Source organism: Watersipora subatra, chromosome 1 (assembly GCF_963576615.1).
Source record: "Watersipora subatra chromosome 1, tzWatSuba1.1, whole genome shotgun sequence".
NCBI classification, from domain to species: Eukaryota; Metazoa; Bryozoa; class Gymnolaemata; order Cheilostomatida; family Watersiporidae; genus Watersipora; species Watersipora subatra.
Window position 1 is genome coordinate 7,057,903 of NC_088708.1, and position 22,726 is coordinate 7,080,628.

Below are 22,726 nucleotides of genomic sequence, written 5' to 3' on the forward strand. Positions count from 1 at the left end.
TTTCCAACTACATTTTACTAATTATTAGCGCTCGAGCTTCATAGTAAATAACTCCTATTATCTGCACTAGAATGTTTTAGCTAAATTGTGTGTACTTGCAATTTCACAACTTTGGGCGGCCAAACAAACAATTTAATGTATTCACAATGATAATTATATTTATAATACCATCACTTGCCAATTTATTGTTCATAAAAATTATAAACAGGCTTGTTTTATGCAAATTAATGGCCAACCGCAAATTTATTACGGACAATGATTTTAATTAAACGTGCAAGAAGTATGAAGTACAACATAAAAATTGAACAGCTTTCTATAATAAAACTGAATACTAAAAGGGCATATTAAACTACATAGAAAATCTTCCATAGTATTGTTGCAATAACAAATTATTAACTTCGAATAAACAAGTCAAAGAAGCTAAGCTGTTACAGTACTAGTACTATAATAAGGTATGCCAAAGTAGTATTTTGTATGCAATGGCTGACTTACACATGTTTATAACATATATACATATTATACTAGTCAACAAGAATGAGTACAGTAAAAATACAGAAAGCATCAAATTTCAACAACACTGATGTCAACAACTGATGAATATTCTGAGCTAATGTTCACATGGCCATGCTTTTGCTACCAAACTACACTGACTGTGAGGTGGAGGTATGTTTTTGACATAAAATATGAAGTCTAACATTCACAAACTTCCTCACTAGTTTCTGCAATATAGGATGACAAGTGAGCAGTTGACGTGGCATATCAATATTCAATATAAATGGCATATCAATATCAATCTTCCAAATCGCTTGGATGCTTGACCCCGTGTCTGAAGTAACAGCAACAACTTTCAGACCAATACCGCTTGCATGTGTTATGACATCAATAATAAGAGAAACTAGACTGTCCCGGAAATAGATTCACCAGTGAGATGGAATGCGATAATTTGTTTCCATATTTCAGTAATTCCTGCAAAGATACAGCCAACACTTGGATTCAAAGTACATGTAATATTAGTGGTAAAACTGCAGACACAAAAAAGAAAGTAATAAATGCAATAAACAAGAAACTAACCTCACCAACCTCCAAATATAACCACTAAACTATGACTAGCAAGGCCACTATGGCCAGGTAATGTCACTCCTCCTATTACGGAGCTGTTGCTAGCATCATACTCAAGGGCTTCAGTAATCTCCATCTCATCCAACACAAGGCAACACTGTCGACCCCTCTCATCCATACTCGCAGCCTAAATAAAAGAAGCTTGTAAATGCAATATGCAAAATACTATATGCTATTTTTATTAACTTCAATAATAACACAAATGCAAAGCAATACAACAGATAAGAAAACTTTGGTAATATACCAATAAAAAAACATGACAAAAAACAATAGTGGTACTATACAAACAACTAAACTTATGAATAGCATTTATGATAATTATAAAATGTATTCTAACAACTAACAGCAATAATTACAATGACAATAAGAATACCAACATGGTTTAAAAACCGATATACGTATAACAAGATAGTTTTATATTATATTTTGGCTAACCTCACAAAGTGTAGAAGAAACGGTTTGCCGCAGAAGTTTTGGATTCCTTTTGCTACTTCCATAATCCAACCTGTAATTTTCACATCGACACTGTTTAAATAAAATAATAAAAAATTACTCTGTTCACATAGGCCAGCCATGGCTGTGAATAATAGTCTACAACCATCTTTAGCTTTCCTACTAATCAGTTAAACATTAAATTAATAGTAATATCTAAATCTATACAAACACTAAAAACAACGTGAATCTTACCTGCCCACTATAACAATCCATGCATTCCTTCTTTTAGGATCTTTTGAGAACTGAAAACCTGTAAGCCTAACTCTGATCTGCCTTGAGTATCTCACAGCCCAACAATTAACCATTATGACGAAGATGCTGCTTAAAACACAATTAGATTTCAAATCATAAAAAATTAAGGGGAAAAGTGTTGACGCAAAGATCGAAATAACTCCATGTTGTCAGATAAACGGAATTTTGCGTTTAACCTGGTGTAAATCTAACTAACCACATATAGGTTCTTCATGTTATACATGAAAAAATCAGAAAATTCTGACGATCTTTGTGGTATATAAAAAGGCTAAAAAAATGGTGATTCGACTGTGTATAAGTCGTGTTTCTGATTCGGCACCTTAATTTTCAACAGAACTTCATACATGTATAGCAAAGCAAGTTTGTTTGGAACTCTCGAAAATGACGTAACTCTCCCTATACGACACTGGTAGAGCCAGCTGACGACATGCCTAACTAACCATCGGGAATTTCCATCCAACGCGCAAGCCACATGTAATTACAAATGTTATGTAACCCAGAACCTTACTCGCATATCGAATCATTGTCAAAGTAAGCCCGTTTGATTTTGGGATCTGTGGCTCGCAATATCTCTCTCATACAACTACGATCGCTAATGCCACAACATTTTAAGAGGTCAAGCCATGCTAATGTGCCGAAAGTATGCCGCCGGCCTTACAAGTCTGATGCTTTAACCACATAGACGGAAGAGGACAACTCTCTATGAGTGCACCTGATGCATCAGGTGCAGTACGTCTTGTGACAAGCTGTTGTTGCTCGCCGCTCGACGGGGAGACAACTACGCAAAAACAACAGCTTGTCAAGACAGGCTAATTATACCGGTATATAAATTCATTAGGGAGTTGTTCTTTCATGGTAGCTTTTTCTGGCAGGTAAGACAACTCCTAATAACATAACCGATATTTCGATATATTTGTTGACTACGTTATCATATCGTACCGAAACTAATTTTTGATATCGTCCCAGCACTAGTTAGGATATAGTATTACTAGATAAGATATAATGGTACTAGATGAGATATAGTGCTACGAGATGAGGTATGCAACTACTAGATTAGATTAAGAACCACTAGAGACAATCCAAGGTTGCTAGAAGAAATGATTGCAAGAAACTACAATAATCATAAAAGATCTTATTTATATTAAGTAGATCATTTATTACCGATGAACAACTCGTGAACATTAAAAATGACAGCAAACAATAAAAACTAGTGCACTTTTAAAAATTTTGTATCTAACAATTAGAGTATAATATTGAATGGTACTATTGAGTCAGGGCTGTACATTCATAAATAAGATAATAAAAATGACAATAAAATTGCACTCCAAAGTGAGCAGAAAATGAAGGTATCGAATTCAAAATCATTGATAAAAGCTCAAGGTATGTGACGAAAAATTGTGCTATACATGTTAAGAAAACTTTCAAGTAGAACAATTTTTATAGCATGAAAACTGCCGCAAGTCGAAAGCCTTTTTATAGATGCTACTTTTATATTACAATCTATCTTTGCAAAAAGCTCATAAAAACCGCTTTAAAAATATTCAATGAAAAAAATAAATAAAGTACTACGCTATACAATTAGCATCCTTACAGTTGCTACAAATATCGATCAGCAGATGAGGTAAATGCGTGGAGGTTGCCCATTTGAGTGAGACAGCTCTGAATGTGATTTACGTGCACTTCTACATTGTTCCTGAAGCAACTAAAATGGTGATTCACATGAATGAGATCAATACCAGACAGACACAGTTGAGTATAACACATGCCTTGAAAACTAGTATTTCCAACACAAACACTACGCTCTTCTTAAACAGCTATTGACCCTAACAATGAGCTCTTCATCTTGTAATGATTCATTCTTTGCATACAGCTTGACAATGTAGGAGACATGCAGAATGAACAAACTTGAAGCTCTAGTTCACCCACCGACTGTTGTTGGCCTTCAACAGTTATCTCAATCAGGAAACAGTTTAAAGCACACACGTGTTAAAACATGATTCAGAAAAGTCTACTACGAGAAAGGTTACGCATTTAAACGATATCATGTTCTTGTGAACTCATGTTCTTATCAACTCATGTTCTTGTAAACTCATGTTCTGGTAAACTCATGTTCTGGTAAACTCATGTTCTTGTAAATTCATTTTTCTTGTAAACTCATGTTCCTGTAAATTCATGTTCTTGTAAATTTATGTTCTTGTAAACTCATGTTCTTGCAAACTCATGTTCTTGTAAACTCATATTCCTGTAAATTCATGTTCTTGTAAATTCATGTTCTTGTAAATTCATGTTCTTGTAAACTCATGTTCTTGCAAACTCATGTTCTTGCAAACTCATGTTCTTGTAAACTCATGTTCCTGTAAATTCATGTTCTTGTAAATTCATGTCCTTGCAAACTCATACTCTTGTAAACTCATGTTCTTAAAAACTCATTTTCTTGTAAATTCATGTTCTTGTAAACTCATGTTCTTGTAAACTCATGCTCTTAAAAACTTATGTTCTTGCAAACTCATGTTCATATAAACTCATTTTCATATAAACTCATGTTCATATAAACTCATGTTCATATAAACTCATGCTCAATATATAAACTCATGTTCATATAAACTCATGTTCATATAAACTCATGTTCTTGTAAACTCATGTTCATATAAAGTTATGTTCATATAAACTCATGTTTATATAAACTCATGTTCATATAAACTCACATTCATATAAACTCATGTTTATATAAACTCATGTTCATATAAATTCATGTTCTTGTAAATTCATGTTCTTGTAAACTCGCGCTCTTAAAAACTCATGTTCATATAAACACATGTTCATATAAACTCATGTTCTTGCAAACTCACGTTCATATAAACTCATGTTCATATAAACACATGTTCTTGTAAACTTAAACTATCATGTCACCTAAGGTTCTTAGCTCATGTCTCTGGCACAGATTCAAACACCCTAACCACGAAGTTACTGAAAATGCTAACTTTAAGTAAACCAAAGTTTGTATGATGCATTTTCAAACGAAGCTTATTCTTCTTCCCGAATCTTATTGGAGCCCAAGCTATTCGTTTCCTGTCATTTCAATACAGTAATACTTCAACTTACGAGTGCTCCAACATACGAGAAACTTGAGATACGAGCCATCTTTCAAGCAAGTTTTAGCACTAACATACGAGCCATGTTTGAGATACGAGCACTTGAGTCAGTTGCCAAGTATGCCGGAGGTGTTTTATGAGAACAGCATCACTCTGTATTTTTCAACTGCTCAGGTTATACTGTTGTACCGTGTTTTTTTGTGCACGATTTTCTGTGCAAAATTATGTGAATTAAACGTACTATGCGTAGACCGAAAGTTTGCCAGTAAAATGAAAGATAATACAAAGAAAACGCAAATGATAACAATTGATATTAAACGGAAAAATATGCGAAATGTGTATGCGTGATTGAGCTAGCTCGGCAATATGACAGAAATACATTCATAATTATCAAACAGAAGGATTATATTCAGGACATTTAGTTCGCAAAAGGACTAACCATAGTTTTTAAACGGTGCAGCGATCTTCACGACCGCTGATGGCATTGGACAAACAATTGGCCGGTGACAGCGTAACTGAAACGATGTTATGTGAAAAGGCCGGCGCTATCTATCCAAACTGTTTAATAGACATTCGGACAAGCTGGCTAGTGGTCGTGCATTAACCATTTGTGACGACACTTGTGTTCGTCCTAATCGCAACATGTTGCAAGGGCGACAAATGCAAACGTCCTTAGATAGGTTTATCTTGAAACGGCCGGCTGGTCGTAAAGCGAAAAAAAAGAAAAAATTTCTCGCTAACCAGCGAGAAACTTCAAACTATGAACGCCGAAGAAATTTTAATTACGTTTAGTTGAAAATGAAAGTTTGCTTTTAGGTTTGCTTCTAAGTTTGTCTTTTAACACTTTGATAAAATCCAAATTTATCAAAGTCAACTGTTGTAACGAAGGATAACTTATATCTCCCTCCCTGGCAAACGCGAGTGTTAACTGCTATTGTATGTATTTAATTTTACATTTTAATTAATCACATTTCCTTGCATCATTTTTTATTTGTTGCTTTTTGAAAGCATGTAGTACGTAAGGAGAATAACCAACATGTTCTTTCTGTTACAATATCTTGTTTTGAGTGTTTTATTTGCTTATTTTAGAGTATGGAAACCAATCAATATATATTTAATTGTTCTATATATAAATAAATTGCACCAACATGCGAGTAAATTTACATACGAGCTCAGTCTCGGAACGCATTAAGCTCGTAAGTTGAAGTATGACTGTATTTAATTTTTGCGATTCATCAAACATGTAGAATCTACATTACCGCTTAATGTGTTGGAATAATTAAAAGAATGTTTTATGGAGTGACTTTTGCATATCCAATGAGCACACATCGTAGCAAAATAATGATATAGTTTGTTCTCAAATCAAACCACAAAATGAACACAATTCACAATATCAATGTTTATAATGAGCCAACAGTAAGCCCTACTTGCAGTGACAGAAATCCATGTTTGCCAGACTAAAACCATCATGATATATGACTACCACTTGGAAAAACTATTTCCGATTTACATGGTTTGCATCACATCAAGCTACTACAATCATGCAACTGTTGAGGAAATACTGGATAAATTCTATATGTGTAATCCAACATAATTAAAAAACTATCAAAAACACAGTTCGGATATTGTACCATTGAGAAAAAAAAATTAATTTACTCATGAATATTTTAATGCATCTCAAGGGATATGTGAGCAACTGTGATGGCTAGTTATTGATAAATAATATCAGCTGACAGAAAATCCGAAAACAGTAAAAATTTATTACTATTGCTGTAGCTACTAGCATTTCAGTTTTACCGACTGCAAAGAAAATGAATGATAGGTTAGATTTTTTCCTTCTTGCAAAGGTATGGTTTATATTGGTATGAGTATTTACTTGGTATGGGTTTATAATGCACATTGCATCATATGCAGTTTCAGTTTACCTGAGACGTTCATAAAATCTGCCATGGATTTCATTACTACCGCGAACAATTTCTTTCAAATATTAGATTTTTTACAGAAAAAGTGTATCGCAATATAGGTTTAAATAGCCACCAAGTTGTAAGTGATTAATACTTCTGAATTGAATCGCAAATGTTGTAATCATGCCAATCCTTGGTAAATGTTGTAATCATGCCAATCCTTGGTAAATCATTTGGATAGCGTGAGCCCTACTCGATAGTAGGGTTCAACACATTTCCTTCGATGACAAGACCTTGGGTACACTTATGCAATCCAAACGCGCCAATACTCAATCACTACTGCAATTACTGTAAAACCAGTATTTGAATGCGACCTTTATTAGAGCATCACTATTTGCCATTATTAATCTTTACCGAACCCTTAATAGCAATTGATCGGTAAAAATGAACCGTCCACTAAACCGTACTAATAATAATTCGACTACATCAATAAAAATTCATTCGTTCACAGTTTCTGTTCATATCAAATTCCGTTTTTCAACTCCAAGTCTTCAAGTTTTTTCGTCAGAAACTTTGAATGCAACACCACAGAAATAATAGTACTCCATCAGTAGTTCATTTTTAAACGCGATCTTAATACTTCGATGTACGTGAAAAAACTTTTCGCATTCACAATGGAATCTGTGCTACTACATATTTTGAGGCCATTATGATTACACGCAGGTTCTCTTTATTTGCGTAGAAATGTCTATTAAAATAGGCAACGTGTAAAAGTTTTGCTCTGCTAAAAAATTGTTTGGATGCTCATATCCACTAGCTCAGCTGTTCAGTAGGTGGGTTGAGGTTAGAAGACACCGTGGAAAGTATTGAACCAGAAGAATATGAAATGGTTCCAAACAGAACAAAAATCAGAATGCAACTGGTAGAGCAAATGATGCAATATTTTTGTTTTAAAAATGTTAATATTTGTTTTTAAAACGTTAATTTTTGTTGCTGCATGTATTATAATTGTGGTTTGTTTATGCCACTTGTTCTTAAATATATATTTGTAGCATTTGATAGATTATTACAAAACTTATAAATTTGTAGTTTTATAGCATATTATTTGATAGCATGATTGCGGTAACGTGAACTCAGCTTACAACGGATCGACGCTTGTAACTCCTGTTCTACCAAACATAAAAAACAGTTTTGGCTGCAAACTGTAGCAAACATACCGATGAGTGCAATGAGCTTTTATGCAACACTGTTGAATATAATTATAAAATGAAATATGCCTTCAAATTTAAAATGAATAAAAAACTTGAAAAGCTCCGAAAAATTGCCGCTCAGACTATAAGATCATCGCAGGTTAATTGCAAGCAATAGATACCAAGTGGTAGAAACATGTATAAGCTTTCTCGTGCATATTTATTTAGAGATCTAAAACAAGTTGGAGGTAAGTTAGCAAATTTCTTGTATCCAAAAGGGTTGATGTCGCATGGCCCGAAGGAAAGTGCAAAATATAGGCAACATTCGAATTGCCTGTGAAAGTGTTAAATTTGTCTTCTCAACATTCCGATGAGATATTTGACAAATACAACGTCACCCCTTATGTGAACGTCACCTCTCATAAGCGCCCGCCCAAAGGGAAGGGTTGAAAAATAGAAGGCCATGGCGCTCAAATAAAGGTTTTATGGTAATTGCAAACCAGGCATGATCATGGCGGTGAGGTGAGATAAAACTATCAAACTACTGAACTAAATTTATAAACAGACCTGCTATTAGTTGAATCTGTAGAGAGTCTGATACCTTCTAGTGCATTCTGTATAGATCGCAAGTCAAGCGCATTGACATCTCCCTCGCTGACAGCCTGAAATAAGTAAAATATATTTAATTGAGAATTAATACAAATTAGCTCGTTGTAATTAGACTTAGAGACTGTGGCTACATTGGGCAAAAAATCAATCTAGGTATCCACTCAAGTCCATATATTGCTAGCTTGCACCTCGTAGTTAAGCTCTAGTTAGTTGCAACCAAGTAGCTTTTGTAGCTATATGTATATCACAACTGGCTAGCAAATGTGGCTCTCTCGCTAGTTAGCAAGCAAAACATTATCATAAAAATAATAGAACCTGAATTTGAGTTGTGTACTACCGATAAAGAATGTGGCAGTATTGTGGTGTTTATGCCAACAAGTTCGCTGCAGTATGGTTTAACCAGAGCAAGCATGAACAGACCAGCAATTTTATCCTGAAAGAAAAATATGTAAGTGCTGAATGCAAATCTAAGTTTTACGACTGTCTTGGAGTCCAAGCCTGAGCCTACCTTAAGTTGTAACAGCATGGCTGTTAGTTTGGTAATGAGTGCGGCCATACTAGGCGACTGAATCGTGCATTTGAGGTCTTCCATGCGCCGTTCAAACATGGCCTTAGCCTCTAAATCACAGCCATGCCTCGTTTCCTGTGATGTGTCTGCCCCATCAACCCCTTGTTCCATTGACAGCTCGTGGCTATAGATCTGAACAGCTGACAGTTGTTCTTCCAGACGCCGATTTATCTCTTCTAATTCTAGTATATCATAGGCATACCTAGATGAAATGAAAAGGTATCTTTAAACTACCTCTAATTGGTATCAACTGATAGATACAATTTAAATATTAATGAAATCCTCTGTCAAGTTTCTGCTTGATAGAGGATTTAAGGATCTTGATGACAGGCATACGTGATGACAGGCATACGTGATGACAGGCATATGTGATGACAGGCATACTTGATGATAGGCATACTTGATGACAAGCATATTTGATGACAAGCATACTTGATGACAGGCATCCTTGATGACAGGCATACTTGATGACAGGCATACTTGATGACAAGCATACTTGATGACAGGCATACTTGATGACGAGCATACTTGATGCCAGGCATACTTGATAACAAGCATACTCGATGACAGGCATACTTGATGACAGGCATACTTGATGACGAGCATACTTGATGCCAGGCATACTTGATAACAAGCATACTCGATGACAGGCATACTTGATGACAGGCATACTTGATGACAGGCATACTTGATGACAAGCATACTTGATGACAGGCACATGTTAAGAATTCGTGGAGCACAAACCACAAACAAGAAAAGCAAACAAAAAGATTAGCGAAGAGACTCCTTACCTCTTTTGAAATTCTACAGAAAGGGGTTCTAAATAAGATTGAAATTTTTCTGCTTTGGCATTCATTGATTTCAGTTCATCAACTTTCTCACGTTTGATGGAAAGTGACTTGGAAAGCTTGGTGACCTGCACAAGGAACTTGACTGGAAATCCCCCAATGGTCCCTGACTGGTCACCGAGAAGGCGCGAGTGAAGTGGGGCGAATCCAAGCAACGGGTCATTATCCTATAACATGGATCAGCTTTCTACATGCTATGACAGCCTAAACTGTTGCCAGGATTACAATACATGTGTTAACTCTTTCGCTACGTACTCATTCGTGTAATATGGCTTGGCAAAACATTTGTGCATTGGCAAGAGCATCATGGTGTGACTTTAGTAGGCTTCATGGAAAACGTTTCTGATTAGTCAGTAGTTAATTAATTAGCCTATTGTATCCGTATTAAAACAAGAGGAAACAATTATTTGCATGTGTTGAGCGAGTAGAAAATATGTTTACAATTAATCCTAAGCGAAGTTTCACTTCGCAAAAACTTAATTTTTGATCGCAATTTCTTTTTAGCAATGGCCTGTCCTGTCAGACGGATTACAGCTTCGGAGGTTCATCTAATTTTAGATTTATGGACTATGAGTGATTTTCATGGAACAGCAGTACTACTGAAAGTGATTACTCTATTTTTAGCGGTAATAATATTGCCGTAAGCTGTAATAATATTGATTGTCCAAATCAGACATACCCATGGTCGTAGTGTGAATGACCAACAAGTGTCAGAGCTTATTCTGCAACACATTTTTGGCTAAAATCTTATGCTGATAAATTTGATATTGAAATATCTTTTTATAGACCGTGCTGTTCAAAAGTTATGACAATTTATACGCGCCCTTGTCAAATATTAGGTTTTACCAAATATGAAATTACAGTATGTCCTGGAAAGGAAATTAATTTGGTAGCAAAAGGGCTAAGTTTCTTATCTACAATGTAAAAATTCGACCTTACATGGGAAATCGCATTCAACTATAATGAAGGCAAAAGAATAGCAGACAAAGGTGGACAGATACCTGGCAACTACTGTACTTTTCAGACTATAAACCGCACCCTATATAAGCAGCATCTGCTTTATTTTCAAAAAACGATAATAAAACAATACATAGGCCGCACTTTTTGTATAGGTCGCACAACTAATGACAGTGCTTTTTAACATGGCAATAACTTTGCTGGTTAATAAAGAACAGTGCCGTTAGGCACTGTTCCGTATTAACCGACACTTTTTAACCCAGTGCCTAACGGAACAGTACCACTAGGCATTGTTTCGTTTTTTATTTCACTGCTAGAGGAGCACTAACTGAAGATTCCAGTTAATGCGCCCTAGCGGTGAAAGAAAAAAACCACAGAATAGCTGCAACCTCTAAACAAGCTGCATGGCTCAAAATATCAGAAAAAAGTAGCAGCTAATAGTCCGAAAAGTACAGTAACTGCATGTGTTTTTCATCTGACCCAACTGCCAAGCACTTGATATATAAACCAGTTGCTACCAATACATGACAGGCAGCTTGCTATATTTGTATATGGAGATCTGTCCTTAAAAGGTAGGATATTATTTTACCTCTGTAAATAGACTAAAATGTTAGTTATAGAGCTAAAATAAACTTTTCATATTCGTTATTAACAGTAAAACAATATTAATTCAGAGATTTATTGTCTCGGAGAATCTTAACAAATGAAGTTGGACAGTTTGAGAATGAGTTTGAGAAATGAGAATTTTAAGCAAGAACATGTGAAGGTTTGCTACATGTCATGCTTCATGTCGTCGCAAGCTTTAAGCTCACAAGGAGTTGAATAAGTACAGTAAAATATTCTGGGTGCAGCCAGCAGGGCATTGTAATAATTGTAATTGTTGCTTGGTTTTACTAATCAACAAATAATATATGGAAACAATTTTAGTTTCAATTCTTTGCAATCTGAAAAAAATTTGCTACTTATACTGCTAGAATAAATTTCCAAACATTCCGTAAAACCTGTATTTGAGTGCCACCTTTATTTGAATGCCGCCTCTATTTGAGTGCCACTACGGGAAAAGGGTTGAATTACAATGTCACCCTTTAATCGAACGCCACTTAGATTTGAACGCCATTTCTATTTGACTGGTACTATTTGACATTCTTAATCTTTACGAACCCAAAATAGCAAGTGATAAATTTTTATGGAAAAGTGTCCACAAAACCGTACCAACAATGACTCAATTACATAGATTACAATTAATTCGTTCATTGTTTCTGTTCATGTTCGAAGTCTGTTCTCCAACTCAAAGTCTTTAGGTTTTTTCGTTAAAAACTTTGGTTGCAACATGACAAAAACATCTAGTAATTGTATAAGGGCTAATAGTAGTTCCTTCTTTAACGCAGCCTTGATACTTCAATGGATATGGAAAAAGGTTTCCGCATTTATGATGAAAAATGTGTTACTATGTATTTTGAGGCTAATATTTTGAAGCCATTTTGATTAAACGAGGTTTCTCTTTATTTGCGCTAAAAGTTTCTATTCAAAATGGCATCGCAAAAGTTTTTCTCTGCTAAAAAATTGTTTGGACACTAATATCAACCAGCTCAACTGTGCAGAAAACGGGTTGAGGTCAGAAGGCATTGTGGAAATTATTGAACAGCCGGAAAAATATGAAATGGTTCCAAACAGACGCAACAATTGCAACGGAACTGGCTGAGCCTACGATGCTAATATTTTTGTTCTAAAAATGTCAATATTTGTTTTAAAATGTTAATTTTTGTTTCTGCATGTATTATAGTTATGGTTTGTGTCAATTGTTCTTAAATATATATTTGTAGCATTCAATAGATTATTATCAATCTTATAAATTTGCAGATTTATAGCATATTATTTGCGGTAATCTGAACTCAGCTTACAATGAATCCAAGCTCGTAACTCTTGTTCTATCGCACATAAAAATTAAGTTTTGGCTGCAAACTGTAGCAAACATCGATGAGTGCAATGAGCTGCTATGGAACATTGTTAAATAGAATTATAAAATAAAAATATGCCTTCAAATTTAAAATGCAATAAAAAACTTTAAAGCTCCAACGAATTGCAACGCAGGCTATAAGATCGTCGTAGCCAATCTTCAGCTACCACGCATGAAATACTAGAAAAAATGTGCCCAGACTGCCCCAAAATGCTATAAATATATGTATATATAGCATAAACTTAATTAAACTTATAGCGCACAAAATAAACAAACACCTTCATTTAAAAGTTAGAATGATGAATGTTGTATATGTTTATTCATAATGAATTTTCTGCGCAACATCTTTTTACCCAACCTGCAACTCCAGGCATTCAGGTAGTACATAAATGAAATGTGATTATAATCAACTTAATAGGCGTGAAGCTAACTTCACTTTCCAGGGACACTCACCAGTTGGAGATGACTACTTCTGTGAGGAGGAGATATTGTGCCGGTGTATCGTGCAGGACGAATTCTGTGTTGGAATGAGGATAGGGGTATTGTATCTTGCAGCCTACGGGACAGAATACTACAACACTTAAGACTTGCTTTAGTAATTGTTAATGGTTAAAAGCATTATTAAAGCATATAAACTATTTCCCAAAGTGAAATGAACTTTTCAACCGGATCATAAGTTAGTTAATTGATTTCTATGTTGGTGCATTAAAATTTAGCTAAATTTTAAATATTTTTGGTGCATATATTGGCAAGCTACCATAAAAATTTCCAGTTGTTTGAATCCATAATTTGTTTGCTTTTCAATTCAGTAAAAAACAAATGTTTCCATAAACCATGAGAAGGGAATTTCAGGTAATAGCGCAGCTATAAATTCGACCGACAGGAGGAGAGTTAAAGGTTAGCACAAGATATTATTGCACTAACAGAAACAGCTAGCATCATGGTTTGAATATTTTTGTGTAATTTCAACCAAATCAGCTTTATCAGTTTGATCAGCGTTTGCAAAATATCAACTGGCTGCGATGCTACACAATTGCATTAAAGTCTCATTTTTTGAACTCGGATTTTCTAAAAACTATTTGTTCACGTTACTTATTCATAAAAGCAGAGCATACCTTAATAAGTTTTAAATGTATGACTTCCTAGAATAGCAAATTTTTGGCACAACTTTTTTAATTTCTTACTTATGTAAAAGAAAACTTTTTTGCAGGCACGCTCCTCAAGATGATACACACAAACCAATGGGTGTAATTTTACAACAAAAATTAAAGTGGGACGCTTAAATACGATGCAGACTTTGTTGGAATCCCTGTTGACCTTGCGTTATAATTATCTGTCATTTTGTGCAGCCATAACAACGTAGAATAGCAACTAAGAGGGAGAAATGTATTAGAATGACAGCCAACATAAGTGCTTTTTATCTCGTGTTCACACATAATTACAATGGCAGTGACATTTTAATTACATTGCAATGGCATTGCAATTACCATTGCAATTACAATGGCGTTGCCACTGTAATTCATACGTCTATGATTTGTTGACAAGATGTCACAGCTTGTAACTTGCATTGCTCGTGTTTGTGTCCTCAAACTGATTTTTAGTTCTCCTAATCTCAAATTTATTCCTGTAAAATGAAATATCAAGATTACATTGCTTTAAATAAATTGCAATGTATCAAGCAATGTAGCAATGTATCAAACAATGTAGCTTTGTATCAAACAATGTAGCTTTGTATCAAACAATGTAGCATTGTATCAAACAATGTAGCAATGTATCAAGCAATGTAGCATTGTATCAAACAATGTAGCATTGTATCAAACAATGTAGCAATGTATCAAACAATGTAGCAATGTATCAAACAATGTAGCATTGTATCAAACAATGTAGCATTGTATCAAACAATGTAGCATTGTATCAAAGAATGTAGCATTGTATCAAAGAATGTAGCTTTGTATCAAACAATGTAGCATTGTATCAAACAATGTAGCAATGTATCAAGCAATGTAGCAATGTATCAAACAAGGTAGCTTTGTATCAAACAATGTAGCATTGTATCAAACAATGTAGCAATGTATCAAACAATGTAGCATTGTATCAAACAATGTAGCATTGTATCAAACAATGTAGCCATGTTGTATTAAAACAAATTCAATGTATAAATATGTAAAAATCAATGTAAAACAAAATTACGTGAAAAACTTTATGAATTATTAATCGATAAAACGGGCAGTTGACACATCGCCATTACATTAAAACTGAGGAATTGAGAAGAATAGTTGAACGATGGAGATATAGAAATCGTCTACCATACAGTAGTTTAAATGAACTTTAAATTAACACGACTCGCTGACATTTATTTGTATCTACACTTTATTTTTATTCATGATTTTTTTAAATTTATCATTAATTATCATGGCCAGTTTTTCAACCTTTGCTCATTTCAGGTTTTCAACTCTTACCACTATTTTTACTTCTTCCTCTCAACAACTACTACACTACTTCAGCCTTCTTCAAAAAATGATTCAAAGATGTTTGTTTATGGCTTTTATGATCCCTTGTCTTAATTTCAGGAGGAATATTGCCTTTTTTTAACTGTTACTATGACAGGCTTAGTCTTCACGGATGTTATGGTTTTAAACAATTACAGTTAACCCACCATCGACATTAATTCGTTCTAGTGCTGAGATCGTAAGTCGAAAATGTCGTATAGAGGGGTGTAGAAACCCATAGTAATTATCTAATGCAAACCCCCCAACCGTTAAAAAAACATCAAAATGTTATATACCTACTGTACCTAGGAAAAATCAGCGTCAAAATAGTATGCTAACCATGGTAACTTAAAATTTATAGTAAATATTATATTAAACACTAGAATGCCCAATAAATTCGATATCGTTTCACTTGTGCAAGATCGCAAGGTGAAAAACCCTCAAACAGGGATGTAACGACCGGGATCGACTGTAAGAGGAGGGTACAGTGCACCGCAGGTTATGACATTCCGCTTTTACGGTTTTTACAGTGAGTGAAATATATCGAATTTATTGTGCTTTCTAGCGTTTAATATAATATTTACTATAAATGTTAAGTTACTGAAGTTAATATACTATTTTGATGCTAATTTTTAATATATACAGTATGCATATATATATGACTTTAAGGTTTTTACAATAGGGGTGTTTGGATTAGATAACTACTATGAGTTTCTATACCTTTCTGTATGACATATTAATGACATATAATTAATGTCGCATGGTAGGGTCCGCTGTATAATGAAAGGTTTAGTATTAATCGATCAACATATAGCCAAGCTATGCGAACAAAAAGCTTTATGTTTATGAAGACATCTTACTGCACGTGATTGAGATTAGGCCTAAGAAGCTGGCACTCCCCTTGAAACAACTCAAAAGCTTTAACAAAAGTTTTATGAAGTTTAAGATGTGCCTCTCATAAAATATAATTCTTGAGCTAAGTACTTGTTCTATCAGCCTTCCATCTATATACATGAAGCTATCAAAGTCAATTGATCAGTTTGGTCTAAAATTACTCTCATAAACTCTTTGGTTGTAGAAGGCGCTATGCTCAGTTTCTGCCATAAACATTCTCTATGCATTATAGATAGGAGGCTTGCCTACCTGTTAGAGAGCACTTCGTAGTCAGGTACTGTATGTGTGCCCAGACCTGCCCTATCAAATGTTATTCTGTATGTGTTGTTCATTGTGTCAACAGCGTCGATGGTGCCAGCATAGAGCCCATCCTGAGGGCTTCTCAGCAGCGCTGTTCAAACATGACAACAAATGAACAGTAAATGATGTAAGAAATACTGACAGAACAAAACGCGCAAGTAGGTGAGGTTGTTTGCATGCAAATTGGTTTTTTCCAACAATACCATCCATATACAATGTATGTATGTACCTTATAATATATACTGTAAAACCTCTATTTGAATGTCATGGCACTCAATTTTTCAAAACTTCCCCTGTAGTGGCGTTTTATTAGAGGTGACATTCAAATACAGGGTGGCATTGTAATTTTCAAATAGCTTGCCAGAATTTTGGAAAGCTAAATTTAACCCTTTTACAGGCGAAGCGAATGTCGCCTTATATTATGCACTCTCATTTGAGCTGAGCCACATTAACCCTTTTTTGTGTGCGATAAATCTGCTATCACTTACCTCCAACTTGTTGTAGATCTCTAAATAAAAATGCATTAGGAAGCTGAGAAATCTCTCTATCAGTTGATATCTGTTGCTTGCAATTTACCTATTATAGCTTTACCGTTCTTATAGCTTTCGTTGCAATTTGTTGGAGCTTCAAAGTTTTTTGTTTCATTTTAAATTAGAAGGCATATTTTTATTCTATAACTATATTTTAAGAATGTTTAAAGCTCATTGCACTCATTGATATGTCTGCTACAGTTTGCAGCTAAGACAGGCTTTTAATGTGCAATAGAAAAGGAGTTATGAGCGTTGATCCATTGTAAGCTGAGTTAAGATAACCACTCTGATACTATCAAATATGCTGTAAGTCTGCAAATTTGAAAGTTATATTATGATAATCTATCAACTGCTACAAATCTCTAGAGAAGAACCAGTGACATAAACAAACCATAATTATAATAAATGAAAAAACCAAAATTAACATTTTGAAACAAAAATATTTGAGTCGTTTGCTCGACAGGTGACGTTCTGATTGTTGCTTTCATATGGAATCATTTTAACTTCTTCTGGCTGTTCAATATTTTTTCCACAGTCTCTGCTGACCTCAGCTCTTGTTCCGCACTCCAGAACTAGTCGATATTAACGCCCAAACAACTTTGTCAACAACGTAAAAACTTTTACACGTTGCTATTTGGAAAACCTTTCACGAAAATAATGTTAAAACGTTAGTCTGAAAATAGCTGAACAGATTCCTTCATAATTGCTAAACTGTTTTTACACATGTCAAAGTATCAAGACCGTGTTAAACAAAGAACTACTATTAGTCTAATAAAGTTATTATTTCTATGGCATTGGTGTCTAAGTTTTAAAGAACAACCGCAAGCATTGGAGTTAGAAAATGGACACCGGAACCCGAACAAAAACTATGAACAAAATAATTGTTATTGATATAATCGAGAAATAATTAGGGCCATTTTGTGGACACTTTTCAACTGATCACTTTCTATTATGGGTTCGTAAAAATCAAAGAATGTAAAGGTGGCATTCAAATAAAGGTGGCATTCAAATAGAGGTTTTTGGTAGTAAATTTTCGTAAATGAGGCAGGTTGAAATTATTGACATCTAGGTTTTTGTTGACTTCTGTTGGTACATAAAATAACATGCGTACACAAAAAGATAGACTGACCGCAAGCATGTAAACAAGGTGGATATTTTTAACATACATTATTTTTGCAACTGCCACATTCTCACCAAACTGCTAAGATAGTTTTACCCAAGCAACTGTTAAAAACAAAGCTTAGTGCAGTGGAACTTTTAAAACTTAAAGAAGTAATTCATTCCGAAAGTTATTCCATATGTAGACAATTTCGCAAGTAGAAACTGATTTCACCACATAAATGCACCAAGCCCGTTCCAAGCCCCCAAAAAGTTCAGATATAACATTAGTATTATTTTCAAATAGATGCAATGGTTAAAACCTATAACAAATATAGATTTCAATTCTCACAGAATCAATAGAACAAGTACACATGAACAGAAAAACAGAACAATAACGAATAAAAATTATGAAAAGCATATTTGTTTATTTACATTTGGCTGTCTAGACAAGGCTAAGCGAAGACCACGGGAACTGGGAGGAAGCAGCCAAAAGAGGTAAGTGTTGTACTGTTGTCTTAGTTTTGTTTTGCTCAGAATAAATACTGGGCATGGCATAAATGCTTTCCCTGAAACAAAAACAGAATCAACTGACTGCATAGTTCAACATCTGTGTGAAATGTACAAAACATGACTTCCTGCTAGTTTACAAATACTAATCTTTGTTTATTGTAGACTTGCCTACATATACATAATAGCATGTATATAGAGGATGAGTTGCACTGATTGCTATTCCTGTTTTATACATTTATTCCATAGAAGGACTGATGCAATGACAGCCCAATATAACAGTAAACTGCTATTGCAATGCCAGACGTCAAAAAATATAAAATTGGGTCGTACATGTTGGCGAACCTGCTGAACTATGTTCACTGTAAAGCACTTTACCAATTTTTGGTATTTGGCCAATATTTGTAAAAAAAATTTTAAAGAGTGCAAAATTTTTGTTAAAAGTCATGAACTCTTTATATCGATTTGAATTTGATTTAAAGTTTAGAGAGCAAACTTCCTCATTTATACATAATGCTTTTGTAGATTAGTTGCCGTTCTCGTTGACAGTGTGAACACCTATGCTTGAAAATCAGAATGAGATTATATTTTGTACACTGTTGTCCTATCTCCTATTCAGCTTCAAAATTTAAATCTATGAATTATATCGCTGTTGCAAGTGGACTATGGGTAGAAGCTGTGGCAGCATCACTTTCTGCCAGAAAGATAACCTAGTTGGGGTAAACTAACAACTAAGGGTTAAATAGTTGCCTCATATCAAATGTTTGATTTAGTGTTTTAAGCGATCCTTTTTAGCAGTGCCATTCACGCGCACAAACATTGAACTTAAAACCCCTGGAATGGCAAGAGGTCATTCGCGAGTACGGAAATCCGGTCGACGCCATTATCAGTTAATGTTCAAGTCAATTTCATTGTGTTCAATGTGAGAAAGAAATCTAATTTCAGATTTAACAGCTATGGAAGGTCACGAATACACCGCTCAATCAAAGGAACAGACTACTGAGATTGCTACTAATAATTTATGTATGAGAGATAAGGGTGTAGGTGCACAGTGCTATTGCTATTCCATGAACTGCAAAAACCGCAAGAATGGACTTTTAAAGGAAAAGGCATGACATTTCACAAGTGAGTCACTTCTACTACTAGTTCTGTTACTATTGCTCAAGTCTACGACTACTAATAGTTGTGCTACTACTAGTTAGTACTGCCACTAGTTAGTTCTACTACACTAGTCACTGGGTGAGTGAGAGTTGATCAGTGTCACTACTGAGTGTACGAGTTTGACTGTATTTTGTCGGTGATTAGATAAATTTATAAGCTAGTGAGTGAAATGTTCTTCCTTCAGAACGAAGGTTTTTTATTATTTAAATTTTGAATTTTTTTATAATAATATTTTGGAACTACAACCCATTAGGTTATTTCTAAATATTTATATTTGAAGGAAGTGTTTGTCGTGCTTATAATATTATTTATTGTTGTACCTGGATCTAGCTAGCAGTAAGGAGATAAGAGTAATAATACTATTGTTATTACTACTGTTGCTAACTAACTACTACAGTTTCATTTTAATTTTTAGATTTCCAAACAAAGCAACTGAGAACTCTCGTTATTTACAATGGTATCGCAACCGCAGAAGAGTGAATAAGCCTGATCCTTGAGCACTTATCTGCAACGAACATTTCAATGATCCATGTTTTAACAGCAGGTTAAAACGTTCGACTGAAGCCATTTAAAGGTAATATTTTTCAATGTTGAATGATACTTTTCAATGATTAAATTTAAAACCATATTGTCAAGCACAGTGCTGCAAGGTTGCTCAACTTAAAGTAGCTATTATCTAAAAAAAATTTAGAAACCTCAAACAGCACCCAAAACAGTGACAGCTGCCACAGCAAGTGCCTATGAATATGTCTGCAGCTTAGCAGTTGTGTGATCTGTTCTCTGTGATTCTTCATCTTCGTTTCTGGGATTTAATGTCCAACGCATAAATTATGCTGTCCTTTTTATCAAATGTTAACTGTGTAAATGTTTTTTTCATTTCCTAGTTGTTGTAATAAAACTACATAATACTCCTGCAAATCATAAATTCCAAATTGATAGCAATAACTTGCAATTTAGAACATAAAACATCTTTTTGGAACAAAAAAAATCGATTTAAATAAAAAAAAATCAAATAAAACAATAGAAATCGATTTTTTGATTTAAAAAAAATTATCAATTTTTAACAACCCTGCCTACAACACAACAGGGTAAGACGTGGTGAATCTTTTCATATCAAATAACGGTAATGTGAATTTTGTTGCAAGTCAACCATTAAGCTTTATGCCTAAGATGGGTGTGAATGACTTCCAGTGAAAATTGCTACATTTTCATTTTATATAGCGATATGGTAGCATTTTGAGCTGTTTTATTTTCATTTATTTTATTACTTGTATGGTTGTTTATTAAGGGTACTATGTTTATGTGAATAAGACATTCATTTTTGTTGATTTTATGTAATTGTTATAATTGATGCTTTTGTTTAGGGGGTTGGAATAATAATCCTACTGTTACTCAGTTTAAGGCTACCTTCGCAGACTTATCATCAAATGTGGTGCAGAATCAGATGCTAGTAAGACAGGTAATGTTACTGCTCAAAACGAGATTCTCATCATACAGGCTACTCCAGAAGTTGATCAGTTTGTCGAACTCAATGATTTCAGATGTCAAATTTCTGTTATAGGTAACAGTATAGTCTATATAGCTGGCTACATTGTGCAAAAGCTAACTAAAGTGCTGTCGTGACATTGGCCGTCAGTTGCTGGTTACCACTAAGTCAAATATCCAGTACCGACATCTCTATACTCTACTCAAGCTACAAAACAATGGAGGATTGGTGCGTCCATCAGACGATGTCATCAGGATCCTGCTAGTTGCAGATCAATACTTTCGTATTTATACAAAGCCAGATCCACTCCATTGTGTGGTGTATTTTATCAGTAGTGTAAGGTCTAGTGATTTGTTATGCTTTGGGAAACACCTTACGGATACGGCAGATGGCATATCCAACCACTGTGTCATTGATGAAAAACTTAATTCAGTCGTTTTATGATCTCCGACAGCATCATTATGCTAAAATCCTACACTCAAACTGCAAGGTGCATCTTTGTGGCATACAATACTAAAGTAGTACTTTTTAAAGGCCAGTAACAATATAATCACTGTAATATTCATCTGCAGCTGTTGTTGTGCTATTATTCCTAATCTAATTTAGTTCTAAGAAACTGATGCACCTTGGCTCAATATTCAGTGGTATACAAATCTCCTTTTACACAGTTTCTGTAACGTGTATGTATAAGTTTAATCATCTGATTACACTAATTCCTGCATTTCCTTGTTTGCATTATTTTGATTATTCTCTATTACAACGGTTTTTAATTTCCGTTTAGTTGTTGCAGTAGTTCATTCCATCTTTTACAAATACTGTATTATACATATCATACATTCATAAGCTATTATCACTTAAATCTTGAAAACAGTTTCTGTTTTGGCAGCATACCTATGTGTTGTTTTTATCGAAATACTTCATGTGCTAAGTTTTTCCATATGCATTTATGCATATGTAATATAAATTTTAATATAATGGAACAGTTGTTATTTGCCTGAATATATCATTTGCTGGGTTTATGCATTTGTAATACAACAGTTTGTATGAGTAACATGGTCGACGAAAATTTATTATACATCTACTTATCATTTGATATATCCCACTCCATATGTTATAAATAGGTTTTCTTCTATCAGGGCACTCTAAACGTTGTGTAGGAGTAGCTTTCATTAACACCCAGCTGGAAAATAACTATTCAATATGTACATTTCTGTCATTTTTCACCGTTTGTTTACAAACGGAACTAGCATTCGATTAGCTCTCCAAT

General features: G+C 34.4%; 2 protein-coding genes and 1 long non-coding RNA gene across 3 annotated transcripts; 1 reads left to right on the forward strand and 2 right to left on the reverse strand.

Annotated features, from left to right (window-relative positions):
- Positions 1 to 213: 213 nt before the first annotated feature.
- On the reverse strand, positions 214 to 1,919 carry LOC137393759 (uncharacterized). Its single transcript, XM_068080482.1, has 4 exons — positions 1,807 to 1,919; positions 1,555 to 1,624; positions 1,081 to 1,246; positions 214 to 966 (listed from the first exon to the last, which is right to left on the reverse strand). The coding sequence occupies exons 1-4, from the start codon at positions 1,917 to 1,919 to the stop codon at positions 896 to 898; spliced, it is 420 nt and encodes a 139-aa protein (XP_067936583.1). The 3' UTR covers positions 214 to 895.
- A 1,113-nt stretch (positions 1,920 to 3,032) lies between these two features.
- On the reverse strand, positions 3,033 to 16,884 carry LOC137393847 (protein lin-9 homolog). Its single transcript, XM_068080589.1, has 7 exons — positions 16,878 to 16,884; positions 16,624 to 16,765; positions 13,445 to 13,547; positions 10,021 to 10,244; positions 9,170 to 9,431; positions 8,620 to 8,714; positions 3,033 to 3,568 (listed from the first exon to the last, which is right to left on the reverse strand). The coding sequence occupies exons 1-7, from the start codon at positions 16,882 to 16,884 to the stop codon at positions 3,463 to 3,465; spliced, it is 939 nt and encodes a 312-aa protein (XP_067936690.1). The 3' UTR covers positions 3,033 to 3,462.
- A 2,829-nt stretch (positions 16,885 to 19,713) lies between these two features.
- Positions 19,714 to 21,729, forward strand: LOC137385295 (uncharacterized). The gene is made up of 3 exons (XR_010977755.1): positions 19,714 to 19,937; positions 20,389 to 20,547; positions 21,535 to 21,729. It is a non-coding gene; the product is annotated as an uncharacterized lncRNA (long non-coding RNA).
- Positions 21,730 to 22,726: the final 997 nt, after the last annotated feature.

Excerpts from the sequence above, each read along its gene's own strand:
- LOC137393759 (XM_068080482.1), bottom strand. The coding sequence starts at position 1,919 with ATGGTTAATTGTTGGGCTGTGAGATACTCAAGGCAGATCAGAGTTAGG. Across the intron at positions 1,625-1,806 it reads TGGATTGTTATAGTGGGCAG|GTTGGATTATGGAAGTAGCA; the intron begins GTAAGATTCACG and ends TGAAAATTACAG. Across the intron at positions 1,247-1,554 it reads TTTCTTCTACACTTTGTGAG|GCTGCGAGTATGGATGAGAG; the intron begins GTTAGCCAAAAT and ends TCTTTTATTTAG.
- LOC137393847 (XM_068080589.1), bottom strand. Across the intron at positions 10,245-13,444 it reads GAAGTAGTCATCTCCAACTG|GATAATGACCCGTTGCTTGG; the intron begins GTGAGTGTCCCT and ends TCCATGTTATAG. Across the intron at positions 3,569-8,619 it reads ACAGATTCAACTAATAGCAG|TTGCTTCAGGAACAATGTAG; the intron begins GTCTGTTTATAA and ends TCACCATTTTAG.